The sequence below is a fragment of the Trachymyrmex cornetzi genome, unplaced genomic scaffold, assembly GCF_001594075.2.
Source record: "Trachymyrmex cornetzi isolate Tcor2-1 unplaced genomic scaffold, Tcor1.1 scaffold21, whole genome shotgun sequence".
Classification (NCBI taxonomy): Eukaryota; Metazoa; Arthropoda; class Insecta; order Hymenoptera; family Formicidae; genus Trachymyrmex; species Trachymyrmex cornetzi.
This window is the reverse complement of record NW_017296741.1, coordinates 96,904-120,817: the sequence shown is the minus strand read 5'-3', so window position 1 is coordinate 120,817 and position 23,914 is coordinate 96,904. Positions and strand designations below refer to the sequence as shown.

At 35.8% G+C, this 23,914-nt stretch overlaps 1 protein-coding gene across 1 annotated transcript in view; it reads right to left on the bottom strand.

Annotated features, from left to right (window-relative positions):
* The window catches only part of nmo (serine/threonine-protein kinase nemo), a 44,699-nt gene that overhangs the window by 7,881 nt on the left and 12,904 nt on the right, over positions 1 to 23,914 (bottom strand). The window contains exons 4-8 of the mRNA XM_018505519.1: positions 17,487 to 17,593; positions 2,965 to 3,050; positions 2,520 to 2,729; positions 1,735 to 1,923; positions 947 to 1,148 (exon numbers count right to left, since the gene is read on the bottom strand). Of these exons, the coding sequence (XP_018361021.1) occupies positions 947 to 1,148; positions 1,735 to 1,923; positions 2,520 to 2,729; positions 2,965 to 3,050; positions 17,487 to 17,593 (794 nt within the window). The remainder of the gene's footprint in view (positions 1 to 946; positions 1,149 to 1,734; positions 1,924 to 2,519; positions 2,730 to 2,964; positions 3,051 to 17,486; positions 17,594 to 23,914) is intronic.

The following is a 23,914-nucleotide window of genomic DNA, read 5'->3' as shown; positions in this document are numbered from 1 at the left end:
CGCAATCGCGTTATTAAATTTAAAAATTCTAAAAAACCTTTCTGTACGACAGTTTTCCAAATTTCACATATATTTTTAAATTGCACAAAATTTTTACATGTCATACGTCGTACGTAATATTTTTCTGTACGTTTCTGTCAATCGTTGCAAACAACTAAACTTGCAAATATCACTTTTTATCACAGCTGATTTTAATATGAATACCACGTCCAGCAAGGAATTACGCGATAATAATAATAACAGCAGCATTTTTTTATGTTATTCTGGTTCGCCGTTCTTCGCTTCATCGTTGACGATTATAGCAACGAGAAAAGACACACGAGAACTTCACGGTTCTCAGCGACCAGGCGTTGCTGAGATAAACCATGATTTATCGTGACACGCACACACACGCGAGAATGTTTATCGCGGTTATTGTTCTCGAATAGCACAGGCACGTGCCTGAGATACTTACCGTGTACGTCACTACCCACGATACGCGCGATATTCTCGAGACAATATATTGAGTTTCTTTTACACAATTTGTACCGCAAAAACGAATTTCTAATTGCCAGTCGCACTTTGTATAAGTTTTAACGTAAAAAGTCGACGAAAAATCAATATAAAAAAAACTCGCAATTGTCAAAATGTTAAGCATCAGAAATTTCCTGTTTAATAACATTCTAAATCAACTACATATATAAACGTAAATCTTACTTATTACATTGAAAGTAAATTAAATTTACATTAGTCATTTTTTTATCACAAAATATACGAAAAGATATTCTCGACATTCATTGCACAGCTGTCGCAAAATTCACATGCTATTATTAAATGTTACGTACTTTCGTAAATATTCTTAAATATATTTTTCCACCAAATTCAAAAAATAAGGCATTCGCGAGATTTTTCTTTCATTATTTTTTTTCATCTTTACACGAATTTTCAACGCGGCAGGATTTCTCACCTTTCACTTGCTGCACGCTAGTGAGCTTTCGCTCCCAGAGATCGTCGAACGGATGGGCGGCCGAAGGCTCGAAATCCACCCTGTACTGTCTCAAACCGGCGCTCGTCGTATAACAGCATGTGCACATGCACGAATGATATCGAAGCCGTCCCTCGTCCAGATAAGGATGCGCCAGGGCGTCCACCACGGTGATCCTCTTGTCCTGCGTAACAATAATTCACATCGAAAAGAACATTAATAAGTATAATATCAATTACTAAATTATAAAATGAAAAGTACCAAATTCGTATTAAATAATATGAATTTCAATAAATGAGAATAGAGTAGGAATTGATCTTTGTATCATTATCAATATGTATTTATGTATAAATAAATGCAACAGAATTAATAATTGAAATTGATAATAAAATATGAAATCCGAGATAGTAGTTATTATCGAATTAAAAGTGATAAATATTGCAAGAGAATAGTAATTTATTTAAAAAAACAATAAATTTATAAATATGATTTTGAAACATTTTTTACTATAAAATAAACTAAATAAGTCATATATATACATATTTATATAAATTAATAAATTAAATAAACTAAACTGAATACTATCCGCATCAAAGTGAAAAGTTCTAAAAAAATTTTTGAGGCTCAGCATATACTTAATTTTATGTGTAACAATTGTGTAAATTGAAGTTAATATTTATTCATCAAACAAAGTGAACTCAAGTAAAATGAGAATAGTGTAAGATTTAATGCAAAGAAACGATCTATTTTTGCGTTAAGCAAAGACTTACGGGATCGAAGACTAGCATCTGGCAGAGCAAGTGGACGGCCTCGTGCGTCGCCTGGCTGCTAAGATTATACAGGGTCGCGAGCGACGGCGGCTTCTGCGCCCTTCTTAGCATGTGAGACTTCGCGCCCTCGCACGCATACCTCATCTCCTCGAGAGTGGGCGAACCCAGCAGCTCCGTGATTAATTCGAGCTGAGACCAAGATAGAAGGCACGTTTTTTCATTGCTTAGTTAGAGATAATCCTACCGACGTAAAATACTCACGATATCTAACTAATACCTACTTCTACCAATGTATATTAATTTTAATCTCGGTTCAACTTACTCTTCATTTTTTCAAGTTTCAATAATTAAAAAAGATGAAAAGTAAGTTGAATCGAGATCACAGTTAATCTACATTGATATTATAGAAATGGGTATGAGATATATTTACTGATATCTCGTGTAACCGGAATCATGCACATCAAGAACGATTTTACTGAAGTATTTAAAGATAGCTACAGATCTGAAAATAATATTATTAGACCATCAAAATAATTATGTAGGATGCTCAAGCATAATAAGTGATGTGTAAAAGGTTTTGACATTCTAATAACTAGTTTGAACTTATACAACTATTTTGTGATGGTCTAACAAAGTTATTTTCAAATCTGTGTCTACATATATATGTATATATAGCTAAATTTTTATATATTTTAGCTAAATCATCCTTTTTGAGTAAGTCAAGTTTAACATACGAGTAAGGCCTTTTAGACTCAAGTTAAATTTTTAGGGTCCGTTTTACTCACCTGTTGCACAGGGCTTTGGGCCTGGAAGAGGATCCGTCGGCGTAAGAGCTCGCCGAAGATGCAGCCGACACTCCACACGTCCACCGCAGCGGTGTAGTGTCGCGCGCCCATCAGGATTTCCGGCGCGCGATAATACTGTGTCACCACTTCCTGGGTCATGTGAACGTTCTGGTCGGGTTCCGCCACCCGGGCCAATCCGAAATCACAGATCTGAAGAAAGAGAGCACTTAATACGCTTGGCCGTTCGACGTAAATAGAATAATCTAGAACTAGATAGTTAAATTTAGAATATGGCTTCTATTTGGAACAAAGCATCTATGTAGGACAAACAGATCCTTAATTAGTATGTATTTCCTCACTATTGAGTCCAATCGGGGAGAATATATAATATATGCAAAGTCGTTAATGTTTGAATTCAGGTTGACATATCTAGATCGAGACTTACTTTTAGTACGCAATTGCTGTTCACTAAGAGATTTCCGGGTTTGATGTCCCTGTGGAGAATTCGGGCCGAGTGAAGGTACTTGAGGCCTGAAAACAACAATATGTTCCAAATTATAAACCTGTACAATAATAATGTACTATCTCCAGATCAATTTGCTGAAAATCAATTTTTTGCAAAAAGATCGCTCCGTAATAGCCTTCTTTGTTAAAAAAAAGAAGCAATTCTTTACAAAAAAATCGGTTTCAAATACTCTTTTAGTTAGAAGAATCAATTTTTCGCAAAATAGGTCGGTTTAAAATCGCTACTGTTGTTTAGAAAGATCGAACTTTTAGAGATCGGAACATCCCCATCTTACAATCGTATCAAATTTCAAAAACTTAAATTACTTTTTATATTAGATAGCAATAAGAAGTACAAGGTGTATCAAAAAATTTTTATAAAGATGAATATAAAGAATTAATTTAATCACATGTCTCGTGAAAGAGACAATTGCAAATGTTAGATAATCTTCGAAATTCTAGTTAGAAAAATTGTCAAAGTTAAATTCGATTCGCTCGCTAATTAATTTGATGAGAATGGCAGCAACGTACCGATGGATTAATCATGTGGGATTTTTATCGATGATGAAAATTGACACGAGATCGTCGCACCGTCTCGCTCGTATGAGACTGCGAAAATGATAGTGATGGAAGAATTTTTCTCGACGGCATGACAAGCTGACAAAACATCAGAGACGCCGCTGCTGTGACATGACACGTCGGTCGTGTCAACGTGAACCCAATTTTCATGCCGATGAAAATTTGCCCCGAGCAAAATGCAGACCGGCTCTTTTTGCTGATGAAAATTCGGAGCACTTTGGAACGAAGATTATATCAAGCTTAATCAAAAATCGGTTATTATTTTGTCGAAAATGTCCGTCGATGAAATTCGTGCCGCGCGGTATAAATTTGCGTGCGGCGCAAATGTGATGAATAATAACCGAATTTACTCCTTTTAATGGAACAACGCGGAGCGTAGCAGTTTTTACGGATTCTTTAATCGATCTATTATATATTTATATTTAGCAATTATGAAGAGAAATATAATAATAAGTCCAATAATGAGTTTAAAAGAAATTATAAAATCAAAATTTACAAATTTACATTGTGAAATTCGGGAAAAGTGATTTTCTAATATAAAAAATTGCACTTTATAATATCATAAACTCATCACGATATTAAATTTATACGGATTTAAAAAATAATAAAATAAAATGTAAATAAATAGAATGTAACATTATTTTTACGGTTTTCACATTAAGTTTTGAAAATAATAATAACAATAATGATGATGATGATGGTGGTGAGAGAGGTAAGTTTCTTAAAACTCGAATTAAATTATTTATAATATGTAAGAATTTATATAATAGCCGACAGATTACTTCGTTATGAAAAGGGTCAGACAAGTTTAACGATTAATCATAACGTTGTTGTGTCCCGCTATCGATTGACAAATACCGTAAACACGGAGTGACGATCGGGGCGTTTCAAATCGATCGCATTCTTCATCCGTTTTATAAATACGCGAGTGATGCACGAGATACGCTTTAATTAGTCAGCACTGATTAGTCGATATATGAAGAGTTCAAGAAAACAATGTAATTTCACCGACTCATTTCTTAAATTAATTTATTTAGGACCGGTTGTTCCATCTTTAGATAAACTATGAAGTAATTTACTTATTGGATAAACCTCGGGATAAACAAAAGAGTAAAAGAGTAAGAACATAAGAGTAAGAGAGTAAGATAGTGAGCTGAAGTTCCACCGAAAGGTGGAACAATCCAGCCTTAATGATGGAAAATCGGCGTAACTCATAGAGGTTTCGCGAAAGTTCCTTTCGTTTGCTTCTGTTTCCTCTCGCCTTACTTTAAAGCAACAATGTCTCTCTCGCACAAGAATGGTGGACGTGGAAAGGCGAGAAATAGGCAGAGCCGTAACGAGATTCCTTTAGTTGTTTCCCGATCCATCCCTGTCAACGAATCGACTTTGCCGTTCGTTTAAGTTGATTCAGAGGAAACACATTGAAAAAAGGCACGGCGTGTATTTTAAGGTACAACATATTGGCAAGTTAATTGGCCGAACGTTCGATCACAGTTTCAGTCTTTCCCATTCTTTCAAAGTGTTCGTTTAAATTGAAAGAAGACCGTCAGGGAACAGATCGTTATGATGCGACAGCAAATTATCGGAAAATTGATTATTACGGAATATTTTCGCAGACGTGCGTAATGAAATAAAATTAGGCGAAAGAAAACGGTTTAACGAACTTGGTCTATTTGGATTTTTCTCAAATGTACTGATAACTTATACAATTTATTATATATACACGTATGTCCCAAAACTATATTCTTTTTATTTTCAGAGTTACGTTCAATCACCGCTCTGAATGTGAGTCACGCTGCAAATACATTCGAGGCTTAGTCTTCGCGGCAATAAAACTCGGTAATATTATCGGGGGTAATCCGTCGTCTGGGGGGTGGCTAGTGAGATCGGGGAGTCCGCCTCGCCGTAATTAAAGTCCCTCGTCCGGGTTTGCTGTGTGCCCGCTCTTATTATCGTATCCGTTCGCACGCGATTAACTCGCATCCCGAAAGTTCTCTCTCTCTCTCTCTCTCTCTCTCTCTCTCTCTCTTTCTCGCGCTCTCTTTCTCTCTCTCTCCCCCATCAAGCCGGAATCTTCGCGTGCGCTTGTTTAAGCAGTGTAAAAAATTCATTTAACCGCCGAGCTGCACCGCTTAATCGAATATTAAATTATTACAGATGAATTTGTACTCTTTCCCTTCTTCTTTTCGACGAGAAAAATATTCAGCGTTTAAAAGGAAAGCTATAGTGGCTAGATAACAGTGAATATATAATATTTGCATAAATTGATAAATTTTAGATATAATGTATAATAAACATGGTCTGATATTTTGTATGTGTGTGTGTGTGTGTGTGTGTGTGTGTAGCCCTCGGATTGCAGCAATAAAAAAACGCAGACATTTCAAATAACAAATTGTTATATTTTATAAGACACATTTGTCGCTCCAGATGGATTGGACGGAGTTTAAACAAATTATATAAAATTTATATAGAATGTGTGTTTAATTGTGAAAATAAAGACATTATCCATAAGGTTTCATGATGAGATTTGGCGATCGTGTGAATAACACTTCAGTTTTGGCAACCTGGCGAGTGACTCTACATCGAACGTTCGCGAAATCTAATATTGTTTAAGAAGTTTGCTGATGAAGATTCAAAAGAGAAACGTACAAGTTTTCAAGATTTTGAATAAAGATAAGGTCATCACATCGGATGGATTAACAAAATTATTTGTGTAAGATTTATTGAGCATCTCCGTTCGCGCTGACTCTCATTAGCCCTGAGTTTGGTTGTTTTTTGTTCGTTATATTTTATCTTTTTCAAAATAGTCCTCCATGACATTAATACACTTTAAAAGTTTTGTAATCTAAAAATTTCCTTATAAACCAATATAACGATATTTAATCTTAAATTTTTTTAATGTATTAAAAATATAAAAATACAGAGAGAAAAAATTCTTCCTAAAAGATACATAGAATTTTCTACAAACACACAATATCAAAGCATGATCTAAAGATTAAATACATTCGAAAGTTTCAATATAAAAACGAGATTATTATAATCTTTTTATACAATAAATAAAAAAATGTTGTGCGTTTTATATATTAAATACAAAATATTATAAGCGATTAAAGCTAGCTAATGATATCGTGTAGAATTCGCACGTTAAAATTTAATTAGTTTCTAATTAATCCACAGAATTCACTATTGCATTCTATTGGAATATTACACGACAAAATATCCTGTTAGAATCTGCATTTGTAACGATATTGTGTCGATCACACATTATAAGTCAACTTTATCGCTGCCCACGATAAAATCCGGCGAGCTGCAGAATAAATCGTGAATTCAGTTATACCGAGCAATTAACTAGCGGTGCGCGTGCGGAAACGCCTGCTAATTAAAGTCCATCAGCGAGCCACTTATGAATATCCCAATTATTTAATGTCCTTTATCAATGAAATTAGCTGACTCGTGTACTCCCTTCGTAATCAACGTGATTTCACGCGCGCGTCATTTCGCCACGTCGATAATGCGTCCGCAAAGCAAGAACGTTATTTTTTCCGATTAATGCAAAACAAATAACGTGATAAAAAAAGCTAATTAATGCTGACCAGTTACGGACGAGTTGCTCGATGAAGAATTACAGTTATTTTCATTTGACTTCGTGTGTATTTGATCACCTTTCTCTCTCCATTTCTTTTTTTTTCACATCCCATGGTAACTGAATTAATTTAATTGAACATCGCGCTAATTAATCGATGATTGGATGTGACGAAAAGTTCGAACGATATCGATGAGTCAAAAATCAATAGAGTTTTTTACGAAAAAGTCCAGTCAATGTGGCTAAAGTTTTGAGACAATCTTATCATTTATTCGTACATTTTCATTTATATATTTTTATTCTTTGAAGTATCTCAAACGTAATTATCATCATTACATTTATTAACAGGAGAGCAACTCTTCAAACAGATAAAAGAATATGAAAAACCGGTCGCGTAGGTTTATTCTCGTCTAAGACGCCAGTTTTTTTCTTGCAAGTATTCACGAATTACCGGTATGATCTGTCTGATCTGTCTGCTCATGTCATCCTCGTTGAAAGAAGGTTGCCGACAACCTTGGAGTCGATAACCGAGGCGAGACCGGGTCTCCCGAAGAGAGGCCTTGACTTTCGTACGTCGGTAATCGCTTGACCTCGCTCGTCGGCCAAATGGGAGAAGAAATAAAGAATTCAGCCAACGAGAATGCCGTGATGTCAGGTGCGATGAACTCGACAATGGCAGCCCGGCCGAAGCAAAATGTAATTCGTGACCGTTCTAGCGATGATCTTGAGCATATCCTCGAATAATCGAATAGTACTTCATCGTTTCATCTCGAGTTCCAGTTTAATTTTTTTAAAACATTTCAACGAGTAAGTTATCTATATTTCATACACACTGAGTGCATAAAGATTATTTATGGAGTTACATTTTATTAAATAAATAAAATACGACGAAAAATGCGCTCAAATATTACACTCTAAAAAAACAACGGTGTTTATATAATTTTCATTGTATTGGTGTTAATATTAACACCAATATGATGTGCATTCAACACCATGGGTTTTAAATCCATACCATGTTGTGTTAGTATTAATATTAACACAGCGAGAATTATATAGGCACCATATGGATGATAAATCCATAATAGAGATGTTAAATCTACACCAATATTTTGTAGACTGTACAAATATTAATATTCTATCTTTTGCTTAATGACTTCATATCATATTTATACGAATAAAATTCCATTGTATACACTGAAAGAAAAGATTGGTCGCTACAACGATTAAGATAGTAAAATATGACATAGCATCTTTAATCGGCTGCAGCAACCAGTTTTTGGTTGTAGCAGCAAAATTTTAGTCGCGTTAATCTATCGAAATCATGTACTGAGACATTGCGGATAGGCTAACGCAAATAAAAATTTGCTGCTACAACCAAAAACTGGTTGCTGCAGCCGATTAAAAATGCTATGCCATATTTTACTGTCTAAACTGTTGCAGCAACCAATCTTTTCTTTCAGTGTATGTAAATATTTAATATAATCGGGTGTAATTAAAGCAAAATTCAAATATCTGCGGTAAGATTGCAAGTATAACGCTGCGTAGTAGTACAGTGCGTCGTGGCATGAACGCGGACGACGTCGCGACGCTACTCGCGGTTAATTTTGATACCCGCCGCCACGTCATCGGAATCACTCCTCTGCCTGCTGTAAACAAGAAGCCTCACCACGCGAACTTATTTTCAGCGAGGCCGATAACCGCGTTGCACGCGCGCAACCACCTGAGATTGTCTTGGCACAGCGCGTAGCCGCGCTCCCATTTAGATCCATTTGTACTCGTAAAACTCGTATTATCTCGACATTTGCGAGAGAAGAATTTTGTAAATGCGCGAGATCCGCTGTGAAATGCTATCGAGAACATTGGAGCATTGAATGCCCATTCGTTTTTCCTTACGAGCCAGTAGAATCGCAAAAGCGGGATCGCTTGGCAAAAAAGCGACTCGCGTTGAGGACTTCGAGAACGATAGGGAAGTCCGTTAATGGGCAGTAATCGGCCAACGCGCGATTAATCACCCCGTCGCGTTAATCCCCGCCGAGTAATTTATCTCGTGGAGAGGAGATAGAAAAGGATTCGTATAATGAGCGCCGTCGCGCGGCTTCCTGTCACGCGTCGGAGCTCGCGAAGTGATGCTGGGACGGCTCTCGCACATCGAGTCGTAACAATGGGTTTGTTTTCTGTGGCTGAACTAGTGTACACTTTTGGAACTTGAAGTGAGATGGATACATATTTGATACTTGGCCAAAGCGGGAAAGACAGTTCTAGTGCGGTCTAAATTTCTTGCAGTAAAATCTCACTACAAGAAAATGAAAGTACAACCACCCGTCACTTCTTGGAAAAGAGTGAAAATTATCACTCTTTTTCAAGAAGTGAAATATTTTCTCTTTTTTTGAATGATTATATTTTCACTCTCTTGAAGTAAGATTTCACTGCAAGAAATTTAGAGCGTAGTGCAGGAATAAAATACAGACCTAATATAACACGATAGATCTGTTTTTTATTCCTGCACTATACTGAGAAAAAAATGCTGTTGATTCAATTAAAGTCTATATTACGGGCTGTCGCTAACATAAGTGATTAATTGATGTATATTTTTATTAACATAAAGGCCTTGATTATTGTAATAATAATTTATGCCTTTATATCAATAAAAATATACATGAATTAATCACTTTTGTTAGTGACAGCTCGTAATATAGACTTTAATTGAATCAACAGCATTTTTTTCTGTTCACTCTCTTTCTCGTTTTCGCCAAATATCAAACATATTACCGATCTTATTTAAAGTCTCAAAAGTAATACCAGTTCAATCACAAAAAAAAACATACTTAATATCGTCACTGATGCCGGCGGCGTTGTAGATCGCCGAGAGCGATGTGCTCGTCACGAGCTTCTGCACTTCCGTCGAAATTTCGCTCGTCTTCGTAAAGTTTCGTCCCTCTTATACCACATAAAGCGCGCCAGCTCGTCAATCCTTCTCAATTTCGGAATCTTATCATACAATACGTGACAAAGTTACTTTGTTATGCGAAAATTCAGAAGTATAATATAGATTTAAATTAAAATTCGCAAAAATTAGAACTAGAAAATGTACGAAAATATTCAGAAATAAAAATCTTTAAAAATTAAAAAAATCTCGACATGTAAGATAATTGATATATAATTCCATAATTTACTTTTACTATAATACGTGCATTCTCGTTCTTCTAAATAACTTCTAATTTCTGATTTTTTTTGTTTCCACAATTGTGTATTTTTAACTGTTAATAATTGGATAATTCTACCTTTCCGGATACATTGACATACATCGTATTATTCCGTTTAATGAAAATGTATAATTTACATCATAGCTTCTATCGCGTGCTTGATTAAGGATTCAACTTCGTGGCGTGCATATATAGCCACGTCGTTCTCAGAATATTATCCTTGATCGATACACCTGTTGTCGATTAAGTCAATTTCGATCAGACGTTGAATTTAATTAACAACATGTGCGCGCGTACGTGTACGTACTTATGTACATTGCATCACATCGACCTGTTTCCGCCATGCGTCTTGTCTTCGTGTACCACATTTAACGTCAAATTAGATCGTAGACTAAGGTGTATCAATACTGAGGCATAAATTGAGGTGTATCAAAGGTAATTTCGAAGACGGGTAAAAAACTTATTGCGTGAATAAAAATTAAATTAAATTGCACACAGGTGAGAAAAGAAAAGCATTACATTTTTATCATAAGTCCACCATTTAAGGAGGTTCATATAAGCCTTTTATGTCAAATTTATAGTTCGTTCATTTATTTGTTTTTTAATAAACCAAATCAATTTTACTCATTTTATTCTGTCTTTATCCAATAATATGATTATACTCCATAGATACTTTTATTTCTTAGTAACACGTACCGTGCAAAAATTGTATCATATACATAAATTATACATTACCAAATAATAAAAATAAAATATTATAAAACGATTTCGATAAAATCAAATAAAACAAATTTTTAGTACAAAATAAAGATTTAGGCTATGGAATAGCGATGCTTTAAGGGCGGAATATGGTGTGGGAAATTGAACTAAAAATTTGATCAATCTATATGTCGCTGCACGTGCAACGAAAACTTAAAGCCAAGAGGGTTCGCTCTGGCGAAGTTCCAGCCGATTTAATGTCGGTGCTTGTTAATGTACGATGTAGAAGAATGACAGGTAACTGAAGAGAATGTGAGCTAATATTTGCTCTCGAGAGCAGGACTTTGAATTATTAACTTCGTCGACTTCAGGCTTCGACTCGAGATAGCGATTCGGGAGAAATGACAGTCCTCGTTCGTGAAATAAAGAGGACTAATTATAGTATAGGAGAATTTACACATCTAGATAATATCTTGACAAAGAAAAGTGGATCAATTACGCCTACGTAAATTTTGAATAGTTTTTTAAAATTTGCTGAAATTAATAATTTATTGCATAATATTGTATACAAAATATATGTATATCGTAACTTTTCTTGTAATTATAATTACAATTGCAATGAGTAATATATACCAATGAAAATTACTGAACTTATAATAATAATGTAATTACATGCAAGTCAAGTAATCGTATAAGAAATCGCACAATTTTATCGTAATCATTATTATAGTTTAACGAATTTAAAAAAATATGTCGTCAAATTTATTTGGACAAATGATTTAATACAACAGTGAAAGATGATTTCTTGTTACTATCTTCGACTTCGCGTTAATTTAAAGTAAAAACATTATCTTGCTTGCTTATGCGTAAAATGCGCCGGTGTTTAATTAAATTATTTTGTTTGTTTCTTCCTGCTTCTCTTTCTCTTTCTCCTTACCTCTTTATGTTACGCGTTACACTTAACTGCAAACGAGATTATACGCCGTGTAATCCGCTCATTAAGATTTGTTTGACGTTGATCGCAACCACTGGCAAGTAGTACAAGCGTACAAATCGGTGAAGTCAGACACGCCGCGCGACACGTATCATAGCCTACGCGGAAATTACGATTACCATCACTACAAATCGCTTTAACACGTGTGATCTTGTAGTTATAGATTAAAAATATCCCTAAGATGCATTTGCTCTCTCTTAGAGAAAATTAATTAATTTATAATAAATTTATTTGAAATCTCGTGTTTTTTTAATATTATAAAATATATATAAGTTTATGTAGAAAGTTAATTTTTTGAAAACAATGTCGAAAGTCGGGAAATAAAGATTTGCATATCATAATTACGGTATTTCATATTTTTTACACCTGCATTCTTTTTAAAATTTTGTAATGCTATATTTTTAATGCTTGGCCAAAAGTCTTTGATGTTTAAATAAAATTAACAAAATCGATCAATCAGAATTAGATCAATTAATTCAAGAATACGTAATACAGAAGGAAGATCCACTTGAGCACAGTTTTACAATGCAGTTCTCGTCGAAATTGAATTAAATTCTTTACTAAATCCCCCGATACTATTTATCCATTTAAAAATACATTTCCTTTCCTTCCGCTTTTGCTCTCGAGAAGGGTATCGGTTGTTCCTGTTGCAAGACATCGATTTGTTGCTACACAATGTTGGTATCCGCCTTATCGGTAGATTAAAAAGAGAAACGCCACGATTTCTCTTCAAAAAGATGTTGCTCCTTAATTAAAACGTCGCAACCGGCAAAGGGAGCAGAGGAAGGAGGTAGGAGGACGCAGAACGAAGGAGCAGGAGGTGAGGTAGTTAGAGAAGAAGCCAGAGCCGACCGGATGACGGGATCCGGGGTCACGAATGGGCAGCGGCAGGACTGGTTTCGGACCAGTCAAGAGAAGAGCTGTTCTCTGTTCTATTTATCCGAGCTTTACGCGTCGCGTTATACTGGATGGAAAAGTCCGAAATGGACCCGCGACAAATTAACGATCGAATCATCACACAGAGGATTTTGCTAACGAGAATCATCGTCCTTTCCTCCTACTTCTTAATATTATCGATATAGGCAGTCATGCCACGAATAATCATCTTTTTTCATTTTTTTAGATTAAAGAAAATACAATAAAAAATAAATCTTAAATAAAATATTTAAAAAAATATTAAAATGTTGCGTATTTAATTGAGTGACTGATAGACATTATCAAGTCTCCCCTCCCCCTTCCTGTATCGCTGCAATGTCTTATCTTAGTTTAATTCTAAAGCTTTAAGTCAAAACGCTGAAAATTACACATTGCGATCGATTATTTGCAACTCGCAGTAAATGAGCAGTTTATATGTCGGATATATAAAAAATGTGTGTTGCTCAGTTTTCCGGTTTGTGATGCGTCTTTGAGACATGTACCGCTGAAGAACGCAGAAGCTTAAACGAATTCAGAGGATAAGGCTCGGATCTGATTCGAACGGACGTCGATCCATGAACACGACCAAGAGAGCAACCAGGATTGACAAATATTTATTTTCGTTTTTGGCCAAATGGCAATTTATAGAATAAGGAAAATCGCGACGAGATCCGTTAGCAGCGCTTATCAAGAGATGTCGCTGTCCTGCAGCAAATGCGCAATTCAGAGCAAATGCGTTAATAGCGATTGCATTATTATTTCAGCCACCTGATTTGTACGCTACGTTAGAAATATAAGTACAAATTCAAGTTTCAAAACAAACGTAAAGGATATTCAGGTATTTTCAGATTTTCAGTGATAATTTTATCTGAAAAATATTATTAGTGTTGGGATGTAGAAATTAAATCTAGGTTAACGCGCGAGAATTTCAGGATTTATATTAAGAATAATATAAAATTAGAATAGCATTGAATTTAATTAAAAAAAAAAAAAAATTATATTTATCACACCTACGTGCAAGATTTTCTACTTTAATTGTATAATTATGCCAATTGTTTTATCACAGTAAATTTTTTAAATCGTTTTCTTTCTCTCCGCACTTGATTCATTCGTTATCTACATTACAAATCCCTGATATCTCCAAGATAATTCCACATGACTCGCAACGCAATTTCGCCTCGAGAGTCATTCCAATCACATTACGTTACATCGAGACACCATTTCTTCTCGTGCTTGCTCAGGAGTATCGAAGACAGTAATTCTAGAAGTAACTATCTCATCGCGACAGAGGAAAAAAAAACGAAGGAAAGAAAAACAAGATGAAGACGTCGCCGTGACGAAACTAGAAAGATCTTAATAATGAGAAAACGGGGAAAAATTACTATTCGCGACGATACGCCTCGGTTGGCCAGCGCATAATGATCCGGTGCATTCGCGTTGCGTTCGCGTTGCACTAGTTGCGCCACAAACCTCCTTTCTGCTCCTTTCGGCCGAGAGCGGAAGCGAAGGGTGAACATGAGCTCTCCTTCGCCTTCGCTGCTATCGCGCGAATCGAGTTGCATCCTTCGAGGCGAGAGAGAAGAACGGGAGAGCATGAGATGCGGCGAAACCTGTCGTGACAAATTATCCTCGAAAACCGACTGAAGGAGAAACAAAAGTGATGACACGACGAATGATGAATTAACGTAGCTACTCCCTTTGCGCCTGTCCGCCATGTCTTTTACATTTTTATATAATAGAAGCTAAAAGATGTACTCGGCCGCAGAAAAATACATTCGCGAGAGAAACAATTGTAATTCGATCATCACAGTGGCACACAAAAACTTTCTTTTATTCTTAATTGACGTATTTTTGATCTATTTCTAAATTAGATTTTTTATAATAGAAGCTAAAGGATGTACTCGGCCGCAGAAAGATATACATTCGCGAGAGAATCAATTGTAATTCGATCTTCACAGTGGCACACAAAAATTTTCTTTTTTTCTTAATTGATGTATTTTTGATCTATTTCTAAATTAGATCTTTTTTTATCCTAGATTTGTTCATTTTCGATCTTAAACCACACAGAGGTGATTTAGTAAATTTACTAAAACTGCACCACAGAATTTCTACCAATTTACTAGATCACATGCTATCTAGCAAGAGAAATAGCATCGTGCCTCCGGCTTTGATTTGTTTGACTGCAACTAGATAGAATGTATTTTCTATTTACAAACGCCGACTTTTCCGTCTATGATTGCAATATATAACGTTATGTGAATTCTCGTAAACATCTCAACATGAACATCGCAATGCTTGGAATTAGAAAAGCGGTTCAATCGGCAGCGAGAATTTATTTATCGCGCACGCGGTAAATCATAAGATGTGCTCTAATATCGCTCAGAAGTGCTGTATATGCAAAGAGAGAAGGATGGGTAACGAATTTAGTGCGTTGCAATTCGTCTCTCATTTTTCTTCTTTTCTCTTCTCTTTCCACCTTCATCCCATTTTCTCTCTCCTCTTTTTCTTTCTATCGGCCATTTCATCTCATCCAATGCCACATTCTGTCGCAATATAAGCAAAATCGATCGTACGAAAGGATGATTTTCTCTCCTTTTCTCTGTTTCTCTGCTGCCATTCCTTCCATGTTCAATCAAAAATCTGCGACTGTGTCCGTCGTAAATAATTGCCTCACCACGTATCTCGATTTAATATCTCTTGAAAATGAAAATATAAAAGAGTTATAAAGGTATTTATACAATATTTGGGTTATGTTATCTTGTTATCTTTATTTTATATGTAGAGCAGAGAAAAAACAAGAACCATATAAAATCCAATAAATCCATATGGAATCCAATGAATTTCTCAAATTGACACTCGTGTAATATAATGTAGTACATTTAAAACATAATTTCTCGAATTATTTGAAAATAATATTGACTAAAGCGGAAAATCCGAGAAGTGAGTTTAACTAAGAAGTTTTTAACATTAACTAATACAAGTACAGCTACTTTCAAATTTGTCTATTACCGCAGTGGAATTTCATTTTCAGACGATGCCTTTCTTTTTTCATTCCTGTGTTATGTCGTGTCGTGTCAAGCCCTTTTAATCCAGCGCACCCTTTGATCCGCACTCTGTCTCTCTGTCTCTCTCTCTCTTTCTCTCTTTCTCTTTCGCTCGATGAGAGAGATGTTTATCCCGCGTTTTTGGATAGCCAAATCGTGCTTGCAAGGAATACAAAGGGACGGCAGTTTTCTAATAAAATTCCGCATCCATGAAATGTAATCACGCGCGCTGTGCCTTTGATTAAAATTACGCTCAACGGTGCAATATGCAACTTCTAACGCATAGGAGAATCTCAAGTTTTTCATATCTCTACAGAGGGAGAATAAAGTTGTAAATATTACACTTGTCTTATTACGTTGGTCCTTCATGTAACGATGTCGCGTTAAATTTTAATAATAATATCACTAACACAATTTTTATAAGAATTCCTGATGAATACGAATCTTTATCTTTCGTATAATTTTCTTGTTGAACAAATCAAATTTCAATCACATGAAAAAAAATGAGCCGTGAGAGAATAAAAATTGCTTTTTTTTTTTATGAAAGAAGGAAAATAGTGACGGGAGCGACCAAGAGAAAAAGACAAATGAGAATTACGAAAAGGGCGAACGAACATTTTTCAAGTCCAGGGAAAGGGACAGAACGATGGAGAAGAGGAGGAGGAAACGAGTAATTCGGCAAGCCAGACAATGTAAGGACGATATAGGAGCGTCGAGATCCCAGGATGATCCCGAGGGATGAATAGAAACGATCCTGTTTATCCCAGTTCTCCCGCCCCCACTGCTCCCACCGACACCCAACCTCCTCCATTCCGCCACCCCCTATCTAACCATCGCCCGACGACGACGCGACGACGGAGGCAATATGCCGTTCGTGGATTTTTATAACCGCCGACTTTTCCCTCGTCCTTCGCCATTCTCATCTCGTTTCTTGCACCCATCCCCCATATCCTGTTCGCCACCTTTCCCCCTCCTCCTACCTGGTAGACTATCTCGAAATCTCGACCTCAACGACTCCTGAGAGGTCGTCAAGAGAGACTGGACCGGCATCTTCGCCGTCCCAGGAGCTCTAACTTCGAACTTTCTCATCCCTTCGTACCCTCGTCTTTTTTATAGGTTTTCATTTCCTAACAAGAATACGCGCATTATGTTTTAATCGAGCTGACCTACTAGTTATCCATCTATATCGCACTTTTTCACTACATTTAATTTAAGATTGACATTAAAAATGCATCACTCCGTACAAAAAATTATAATATAATATAATAAATATCTATATAAGCACATAAGTATATTGTTACGCTAAAATACGCTGCTATATAAATTTTAAAAGCACATCGTGATATACCTTTGTACTCTTCGGCTTCTTCGTTTTAAAAAATTCCCGTCCGTATCATTACACGCGCAATAAAAAGAACGTGATATGTTAAAGCTGCTGTAACTCACCTCGTAGGATCTGATAAAGGAAGACCTTGATGTGGTCCGGGCTGAGATGCTGTGGGCTCACGATGATCTTGTGCAAGTCGCTCTGGAGCAGCTCGGTGATCACGTATCTATTGGATGGCTCATTAAGGAATTTATCGATTATCATCGCTTGTATTATGTTCAGTTGTGTCGCACATATACCAGCGACTAGCAATTAACAGGTGATTCTCCTCTCCGTGTCGTTACGTCGCATCCGTAGAACAGGTCTAATTTCACAAGTGATGACTTTATTTAACCCATTTAATAATTTTATTTTTCATACACTGAATGGGAATGTTTTCGATAACGTCACGAATGCAAATATAGTAGGTCTTAAACTTTGGTGAAAGAGTTGCAATTTATTTTTTAAAAGCTTAAATATCCATAAATAAATAAAATGAAAATATTCATTTACGCGAAGTAAATTTTAAATTTAATATTTCAGATAAAATATCAAATTATGTGTCTGCGAAGTTAGCACGTCTTTTTATTAATGTGTTTAAATTAATATATCCTGTTTTCAGGATATATTAATTGGGACATTAATTAATATATTAAAGCAAATTTAATCGGGTTGTAATTTTATATATATCTCATAGTTAATAATTACTTTATCGATGTTTACCATGAACGTCATGGATAATATTTGTCTTATCATTGTTATTATTGTACATATATGTTCTCTTCATTGCTGAATAATTTTATATTTCCTTACTGCCCGAATAATATTTCACTGTCCGTTTAATTGTCGCGGATTAAAATAATAATGATCGGCCGGTCTTTTGAAAAGGAAAAATTTTTATCGAAACAACAGCCACCGAGCGAATAATCCGTCACAGAGTTATACCGATCCATCAACGTCCAAAGTAAAACTGCAATCGCGCTGTAACGCGGTGTAAAGTAACACGCGTGCGATCGCTTCATCGTGAAATATCCGTGTCACGTGTGCGGTCGAGAGAGTTAATATTTTCGCAGCAGTTGATTTATGACGTATACGAATGCATTTGGCGAATGACCGAGCACCCGATCGCTCGGGATAACGTAATAGATAATGAATATCGATATACAGTTCTCGATGGTATCTACTTGCTTGCTGCTGACAGTGATCGAATCGGTCATAATGAATACGATTGTCGATGTCATAATGCCAGGAGACAGAGAGAGTGGGTCCATTACACAGAATGGCCAATCGCTACCGGAAGACTTTACTTACAAAACGAACAATGTCGGACAAATTAATATCGAGGTTAATTAAAAAACACATCTACTAAAAATTAATAGTTGAAACTTGACGTTTCTTCGGTGGTCTCATCTCTGTACCATTAAAAGACTGGGTCTTTTTTTTATCCAGGCAAAATTTTACTTTCAAATTTCTTGGCACCAATTTCAATTTTTATTAAATAAAGGTTTTGACATTTGAGTTAAATAATTATCTGGTAATGTAACAGAGATGTAGAAACGTAATCCTGAATCTTTTTGGATTTTTTGAAAGCCTAGAACAGTAAAAAAATTAGGCTAGATAAAAAAGACATCCCCAGTGTGTTTAAAAATTGCAGAACTTTTTTTTATTTTTATAAGGAGCTGTAGAACTATGAAAAGAGAGAGTGCTATTGGAACTGTCATTATTTTTTTTTTATATTAATAAAAAGACGTGCTAACTTCGCAATCCAAATTTATGTGGATCTGTGAAGTTAGAACGACATTCCATTAAATCTAATTCTACAGTTACTTATAAAGATAAAGAAGAGTTTTCCGCAGTTCGTCTATGTGTGCTTACGAAGGGTTAATCCTTATCTCGCGACAGAAGTTTTCTTTCTTTTTTTTTTTAAAATAAGAATTAGCATCGTTAAAAAAATTCAAACTAATTTAATTTATTTAAGTGACTTCGCGATTAGCGATGTTTGTATGTTATACCGATAATTTTTTTCTTCTCATAAATGTTAATGATCACAGATACAAAACTGTATTATGTTTGTGGTGGCCGAGAATGTCGCGGAAATATCGAAGGAACAAACTTCGAATCGGAAGTGCAATGTCAGGGACAGGACGCGACGTCGTGTGACATAATTCGGTTCCGAAAACTCACTCTCGCGCGAACAAACACGCGGGAGACGATATTCGAGGGAACGCGAGATAGTCGAGAGACCGAACGAAATAGTATAATGGCGGAATGAGGTCGACCGGGTAGATTGGAATGCAGGTAGAGGCTGCCCTGCCGCGAACCTGACGCGGTTGAGAGAGAGAGAGAGAGAGAGAGAGAGAGAGAGAGAGAGAGAGAGAGAGAGGAAAAGGGAGAGAGGAGAGAAAGAAAGAGAGATTGCGAGAACTCAAACTGGCTTTGAAAGAGAACCTGAAACTAAGATTTGAGACGGTTGTAAATTTTGTGGCTTCGTACCTCAATGTCGTAGACACGCAATAAAACTATCCTCATGCCTTGATATTCTGCCGCGTCAAATTATCTATTGTCTAAAAGTGAGTATTGGTTTGAGAGCTGTGCCACTCCTAAAAGCGTGCAACCAAGCTGAAGCTCCGATCGATCGATCGCGATCAAAGACTGAAGAGCGAACACATCGGCCCCTTTGAATTATCAGAAGCTCGACGTTTCGATTTCGCGATGCGAAGTGGGATAGGGTACTGTGCAGTTCATAGTGTTCGTGACGCATAATTACCGTTTGGTAATTGAAGCGTCGAGAAGGATATACTGGATATACTGTAACTACGAAAACCATACAATGATGACGAATATACGAAAAAGAGTTATTTGCTTCGACATAGAAACGTTGATAGTTTTCGAATTACGAGCAACAAAAGTTGTTTTCATTATACTTTAAAAATTCTCTAAAATTTTGGCAGTGACTGCCAAAATTTTTCGGCTAACATATAAATTTTACGATAATTTTTGTCAATCTGTTTTTCCGTTTATAAGTTAATAAAATTCTTGTTATAATCAACTTAAAAATACGATATTTTAAATATTAGAACTAAAAATAAAAATTAGAATTAAGTATTCGATTAGATCTCTTTATTTATTAAGATTTGTTATACAATAAAATTACAATACTTAGTCGAAAACTTTTTTGACAGTCATTATAAGTATATGAGGCAAGCCACAATAAAACGTTAGTGCCGAAATTGTGAAAATGTGTTTTATTCTATGAATAGCTTGCAAGTGTTGTTTTCTACCACATACTAATATCTGCGAAAAGTGCTGCTAAGAGCAGAGAAAAAAGGATGATACAATTTAAAACGTTGTAAATTCATTGTGAAATTGGCACTTTTACTTGGACTTACAACGTTTTAGCTTGCATATATTTACTTATAATGTTTTAAAATTTTAATAATTTTAACACGATCTTTCAAAAATTAGAATTACTTAATTAAAAATATTTGCAGAGATTGATTGCTCTTATCTTTGGTTATTCCGGTAATTTTTCGCGGAATTTTTTAAGTGATAGTTTTCAAGAGAATAAGTTTTTCCTTTCTCCTGAAAAATTAAAAAAATAATACTTATAACGTTTTGTTTTTTACGCCTCATATCTAAATGATTAAAAAAAACACACTTCAATCAAATTTTATGAAATATAAATTTCGCGACAAAAAATAAAGTTATTCCTTATCAATCTTCTGTGCATCTTATGATAGAATTGTATAATTTGATGTAAAATTTCTCATTTAATAAATAAATAACTGTATATTTTTCATGTATAAAAGATCCATTTGTCTAATATGAAAATATTTTATTTAAAGAAATGAAAGACTTTTTATGCGTGAAAGATTCTAACGTGAGCGTTATCTGAAATCAAATATAAAAAGTTTACAATATATTGCTTACTAGAGCAACTTCATCTAAAGGAACGTAAGATTTCGTATCTTTTGCCACGTAAAAAGAAATCCGTGTAGCAAAAGACGATTTATCTCGACGAGTGTGCTCCATTTCGAATTGAACTTTGCGTTTACAGGAATACGATATCTCTTCACTACGTCGTAACGTCTCTATTGCTGTTTCAGTACCATGATTGATGGCCGCGCATGCCTTCCGACACAAACAACCGCGAGATCTCGCCAGGAAAATCATGTTATGGACGCTGAGAAGGGTAAATTTTCGTGCTTTCTTTCAAGCCTCTCTCTTTGTCGTTGATTAAAACGAAGAAAAAGAATATTTTCTCCCTATTGTAATTGTATTCAACGAGTTTAACGAGTATTCAAGTTCAAATTGAAACATTCTTTGTTATATAGTTGAACATCACAATAGGTAAAAATTAGACAAAGTAACTCTAATTTTTCTTTTTTATATCATTCTCACGCGATCCTTTCTCACGATTTTCCTCTTTTAACTAAAACCATAAAAATTTTCCCAACTATCAATGAGAGTAGGAAATTATCATCTTTTTGCGGTGTCTATGATACACCATAAAGGTGAGAATGCGAGAGACGAGAAACAATAGCCGAAGGCGACTTTGCGCGCCAGATACATTTCCAGAACTTTAGAGATCAGATTAGAAGGGTTGACGTGGGATATTTCTCTCAGGATAGAAATATTTGATGCGTCAATTTCCTCGAAATTCAATATCAATGTCATTGGTGTCTAGAATACTTCCGTGAAGAGAAAAAAATCAATTCCAAATTAATAATGAACAATCTACTGCAAAAAAAATTGACAGTACGATATGTGTGCAAATATTCCACGTAAGAATATATTAAAGTATTGCGACGAATAATAGAAAGTACAAAGAGGTGGATCACGTACGACACTTCCCCCGAAAGCTCTCGTCATTGTCGGCATTGTGCAGCATGCTTAAGGCACCGCCGCACGATTGGCGGATCGATGCGTGCCTGCCTGCTTGCTTGCCTGCCTGCCTGCCTGCCTGCCTCCTGGTAGGCACGTCGACCGGTTCCTGGACAAAGCGAGAGTTGCCCCTAGCATCATCTCTCTCCCAGCTCTCTGCTCCGCACCGCGCCGAACCAGCGAGCGCGAAGGGAATTGAGTATCCTGCCGTTTTCTACCATCTTCCCTTCCCTTCCGTACCCTTCCTATCTCTCTTCCCTCCCTCCTCATTCCTCTCGTCGCTCTTATCCGATACCGGTCCAAGGAAGAAGAATCTGGAGGACTCTGGATGTGCGAATTCGCTAGGAGTCCTATCTCGCGAATAAGCAGTGAGATTCATGACGTGTTATAAGAGAGATTATGAGAAGGGCGAAAGAATGCGTCTTATTTCTTTACTATATTTTTTAAAATCGGAATTTTGGAGTTAATTTTTTCTCGGCATAAACCTCAGTAGATATTGTGTTATTGATCGAAACCTTACGCTTTCATCTTTGTGTCTGGATCGTAAATTAAAATTCACTATCGAACAAGTATCGAACAGGAGTATCGGATTACATCGGACTCTCGAGCTTTTGCATCTGTCAGGAATGTATACCGGTAACACCCTTTCAGATTATTTGCTAAACTGGATGACAAAGAAGTGACCATTCAATGCGACAACGAAGATAAGGATGAGGATGATGATGATGAAGACTTAGACTCCGAGGTGTTCGAGCAAGGCCGATCCGGCTCGTCCGACCGGTCAACCGAGTTCGAACTCGACTCGCGCGAACGACTTTGGAACCTTTAGAAAGAAAGAGAAAGAACTCTTGGCGATGCTGCTCTCTGGCGCTGCTTAAAAAAGGCGCGAACTTAAGCTGCATCGATTTGAAGAAGAGTTTGCGACACATCGTGAATGAAAACTCAATTTCAGGATCGGTTTTTGTTCGAACGACTTCATAGAAAATGATAAAAAAAATATTTTTTCAATATATCAATTTAAAAAATATATATACAGTCTCTAAATAATTAATATTTAATTTTAAATTATAAATTAATGTTTAATTTAATTTGAAGTTATTTAAAGTGAGATTCTTAAATCAATAAGTAACTTAAATCAATAAAAATTTGGATTATTAGAATTAAAATGTGTATTATTATAATTAAAAATAGATACTTTTCTGTGTTAACGAAGCATGTTCATTAAATAATTAATATCTTAAATTGAAAGCAAATTTTACTGTACAATGACTTATAATTAGGATGAGCACCTATACATGCAAACGCATATTATTTATATACCAAATTCAGGTAGGTAATAATAATTTCTAAGATAATATAATTTTTAACATAATATTTAAAATAATTTTGATTGTTTTGCGCAAACGTAACGAGCAGCAGTGAGCGATTAATTATACCTGCGACGTTAACACGCTCCGTTTAAAAACCGGGAGAAGCGCATACAAAATAAGTTTCCGCGACTTTTCCTTCCGACTCGTTCTCCCGGGAATCACGTGCTCGCTCCCGATTTTGCATATATTTAAATACTTTCGCGATGAATCTCGTCGAGGATCCACAATGCGGACACCCGGTATAAATTTCGAGT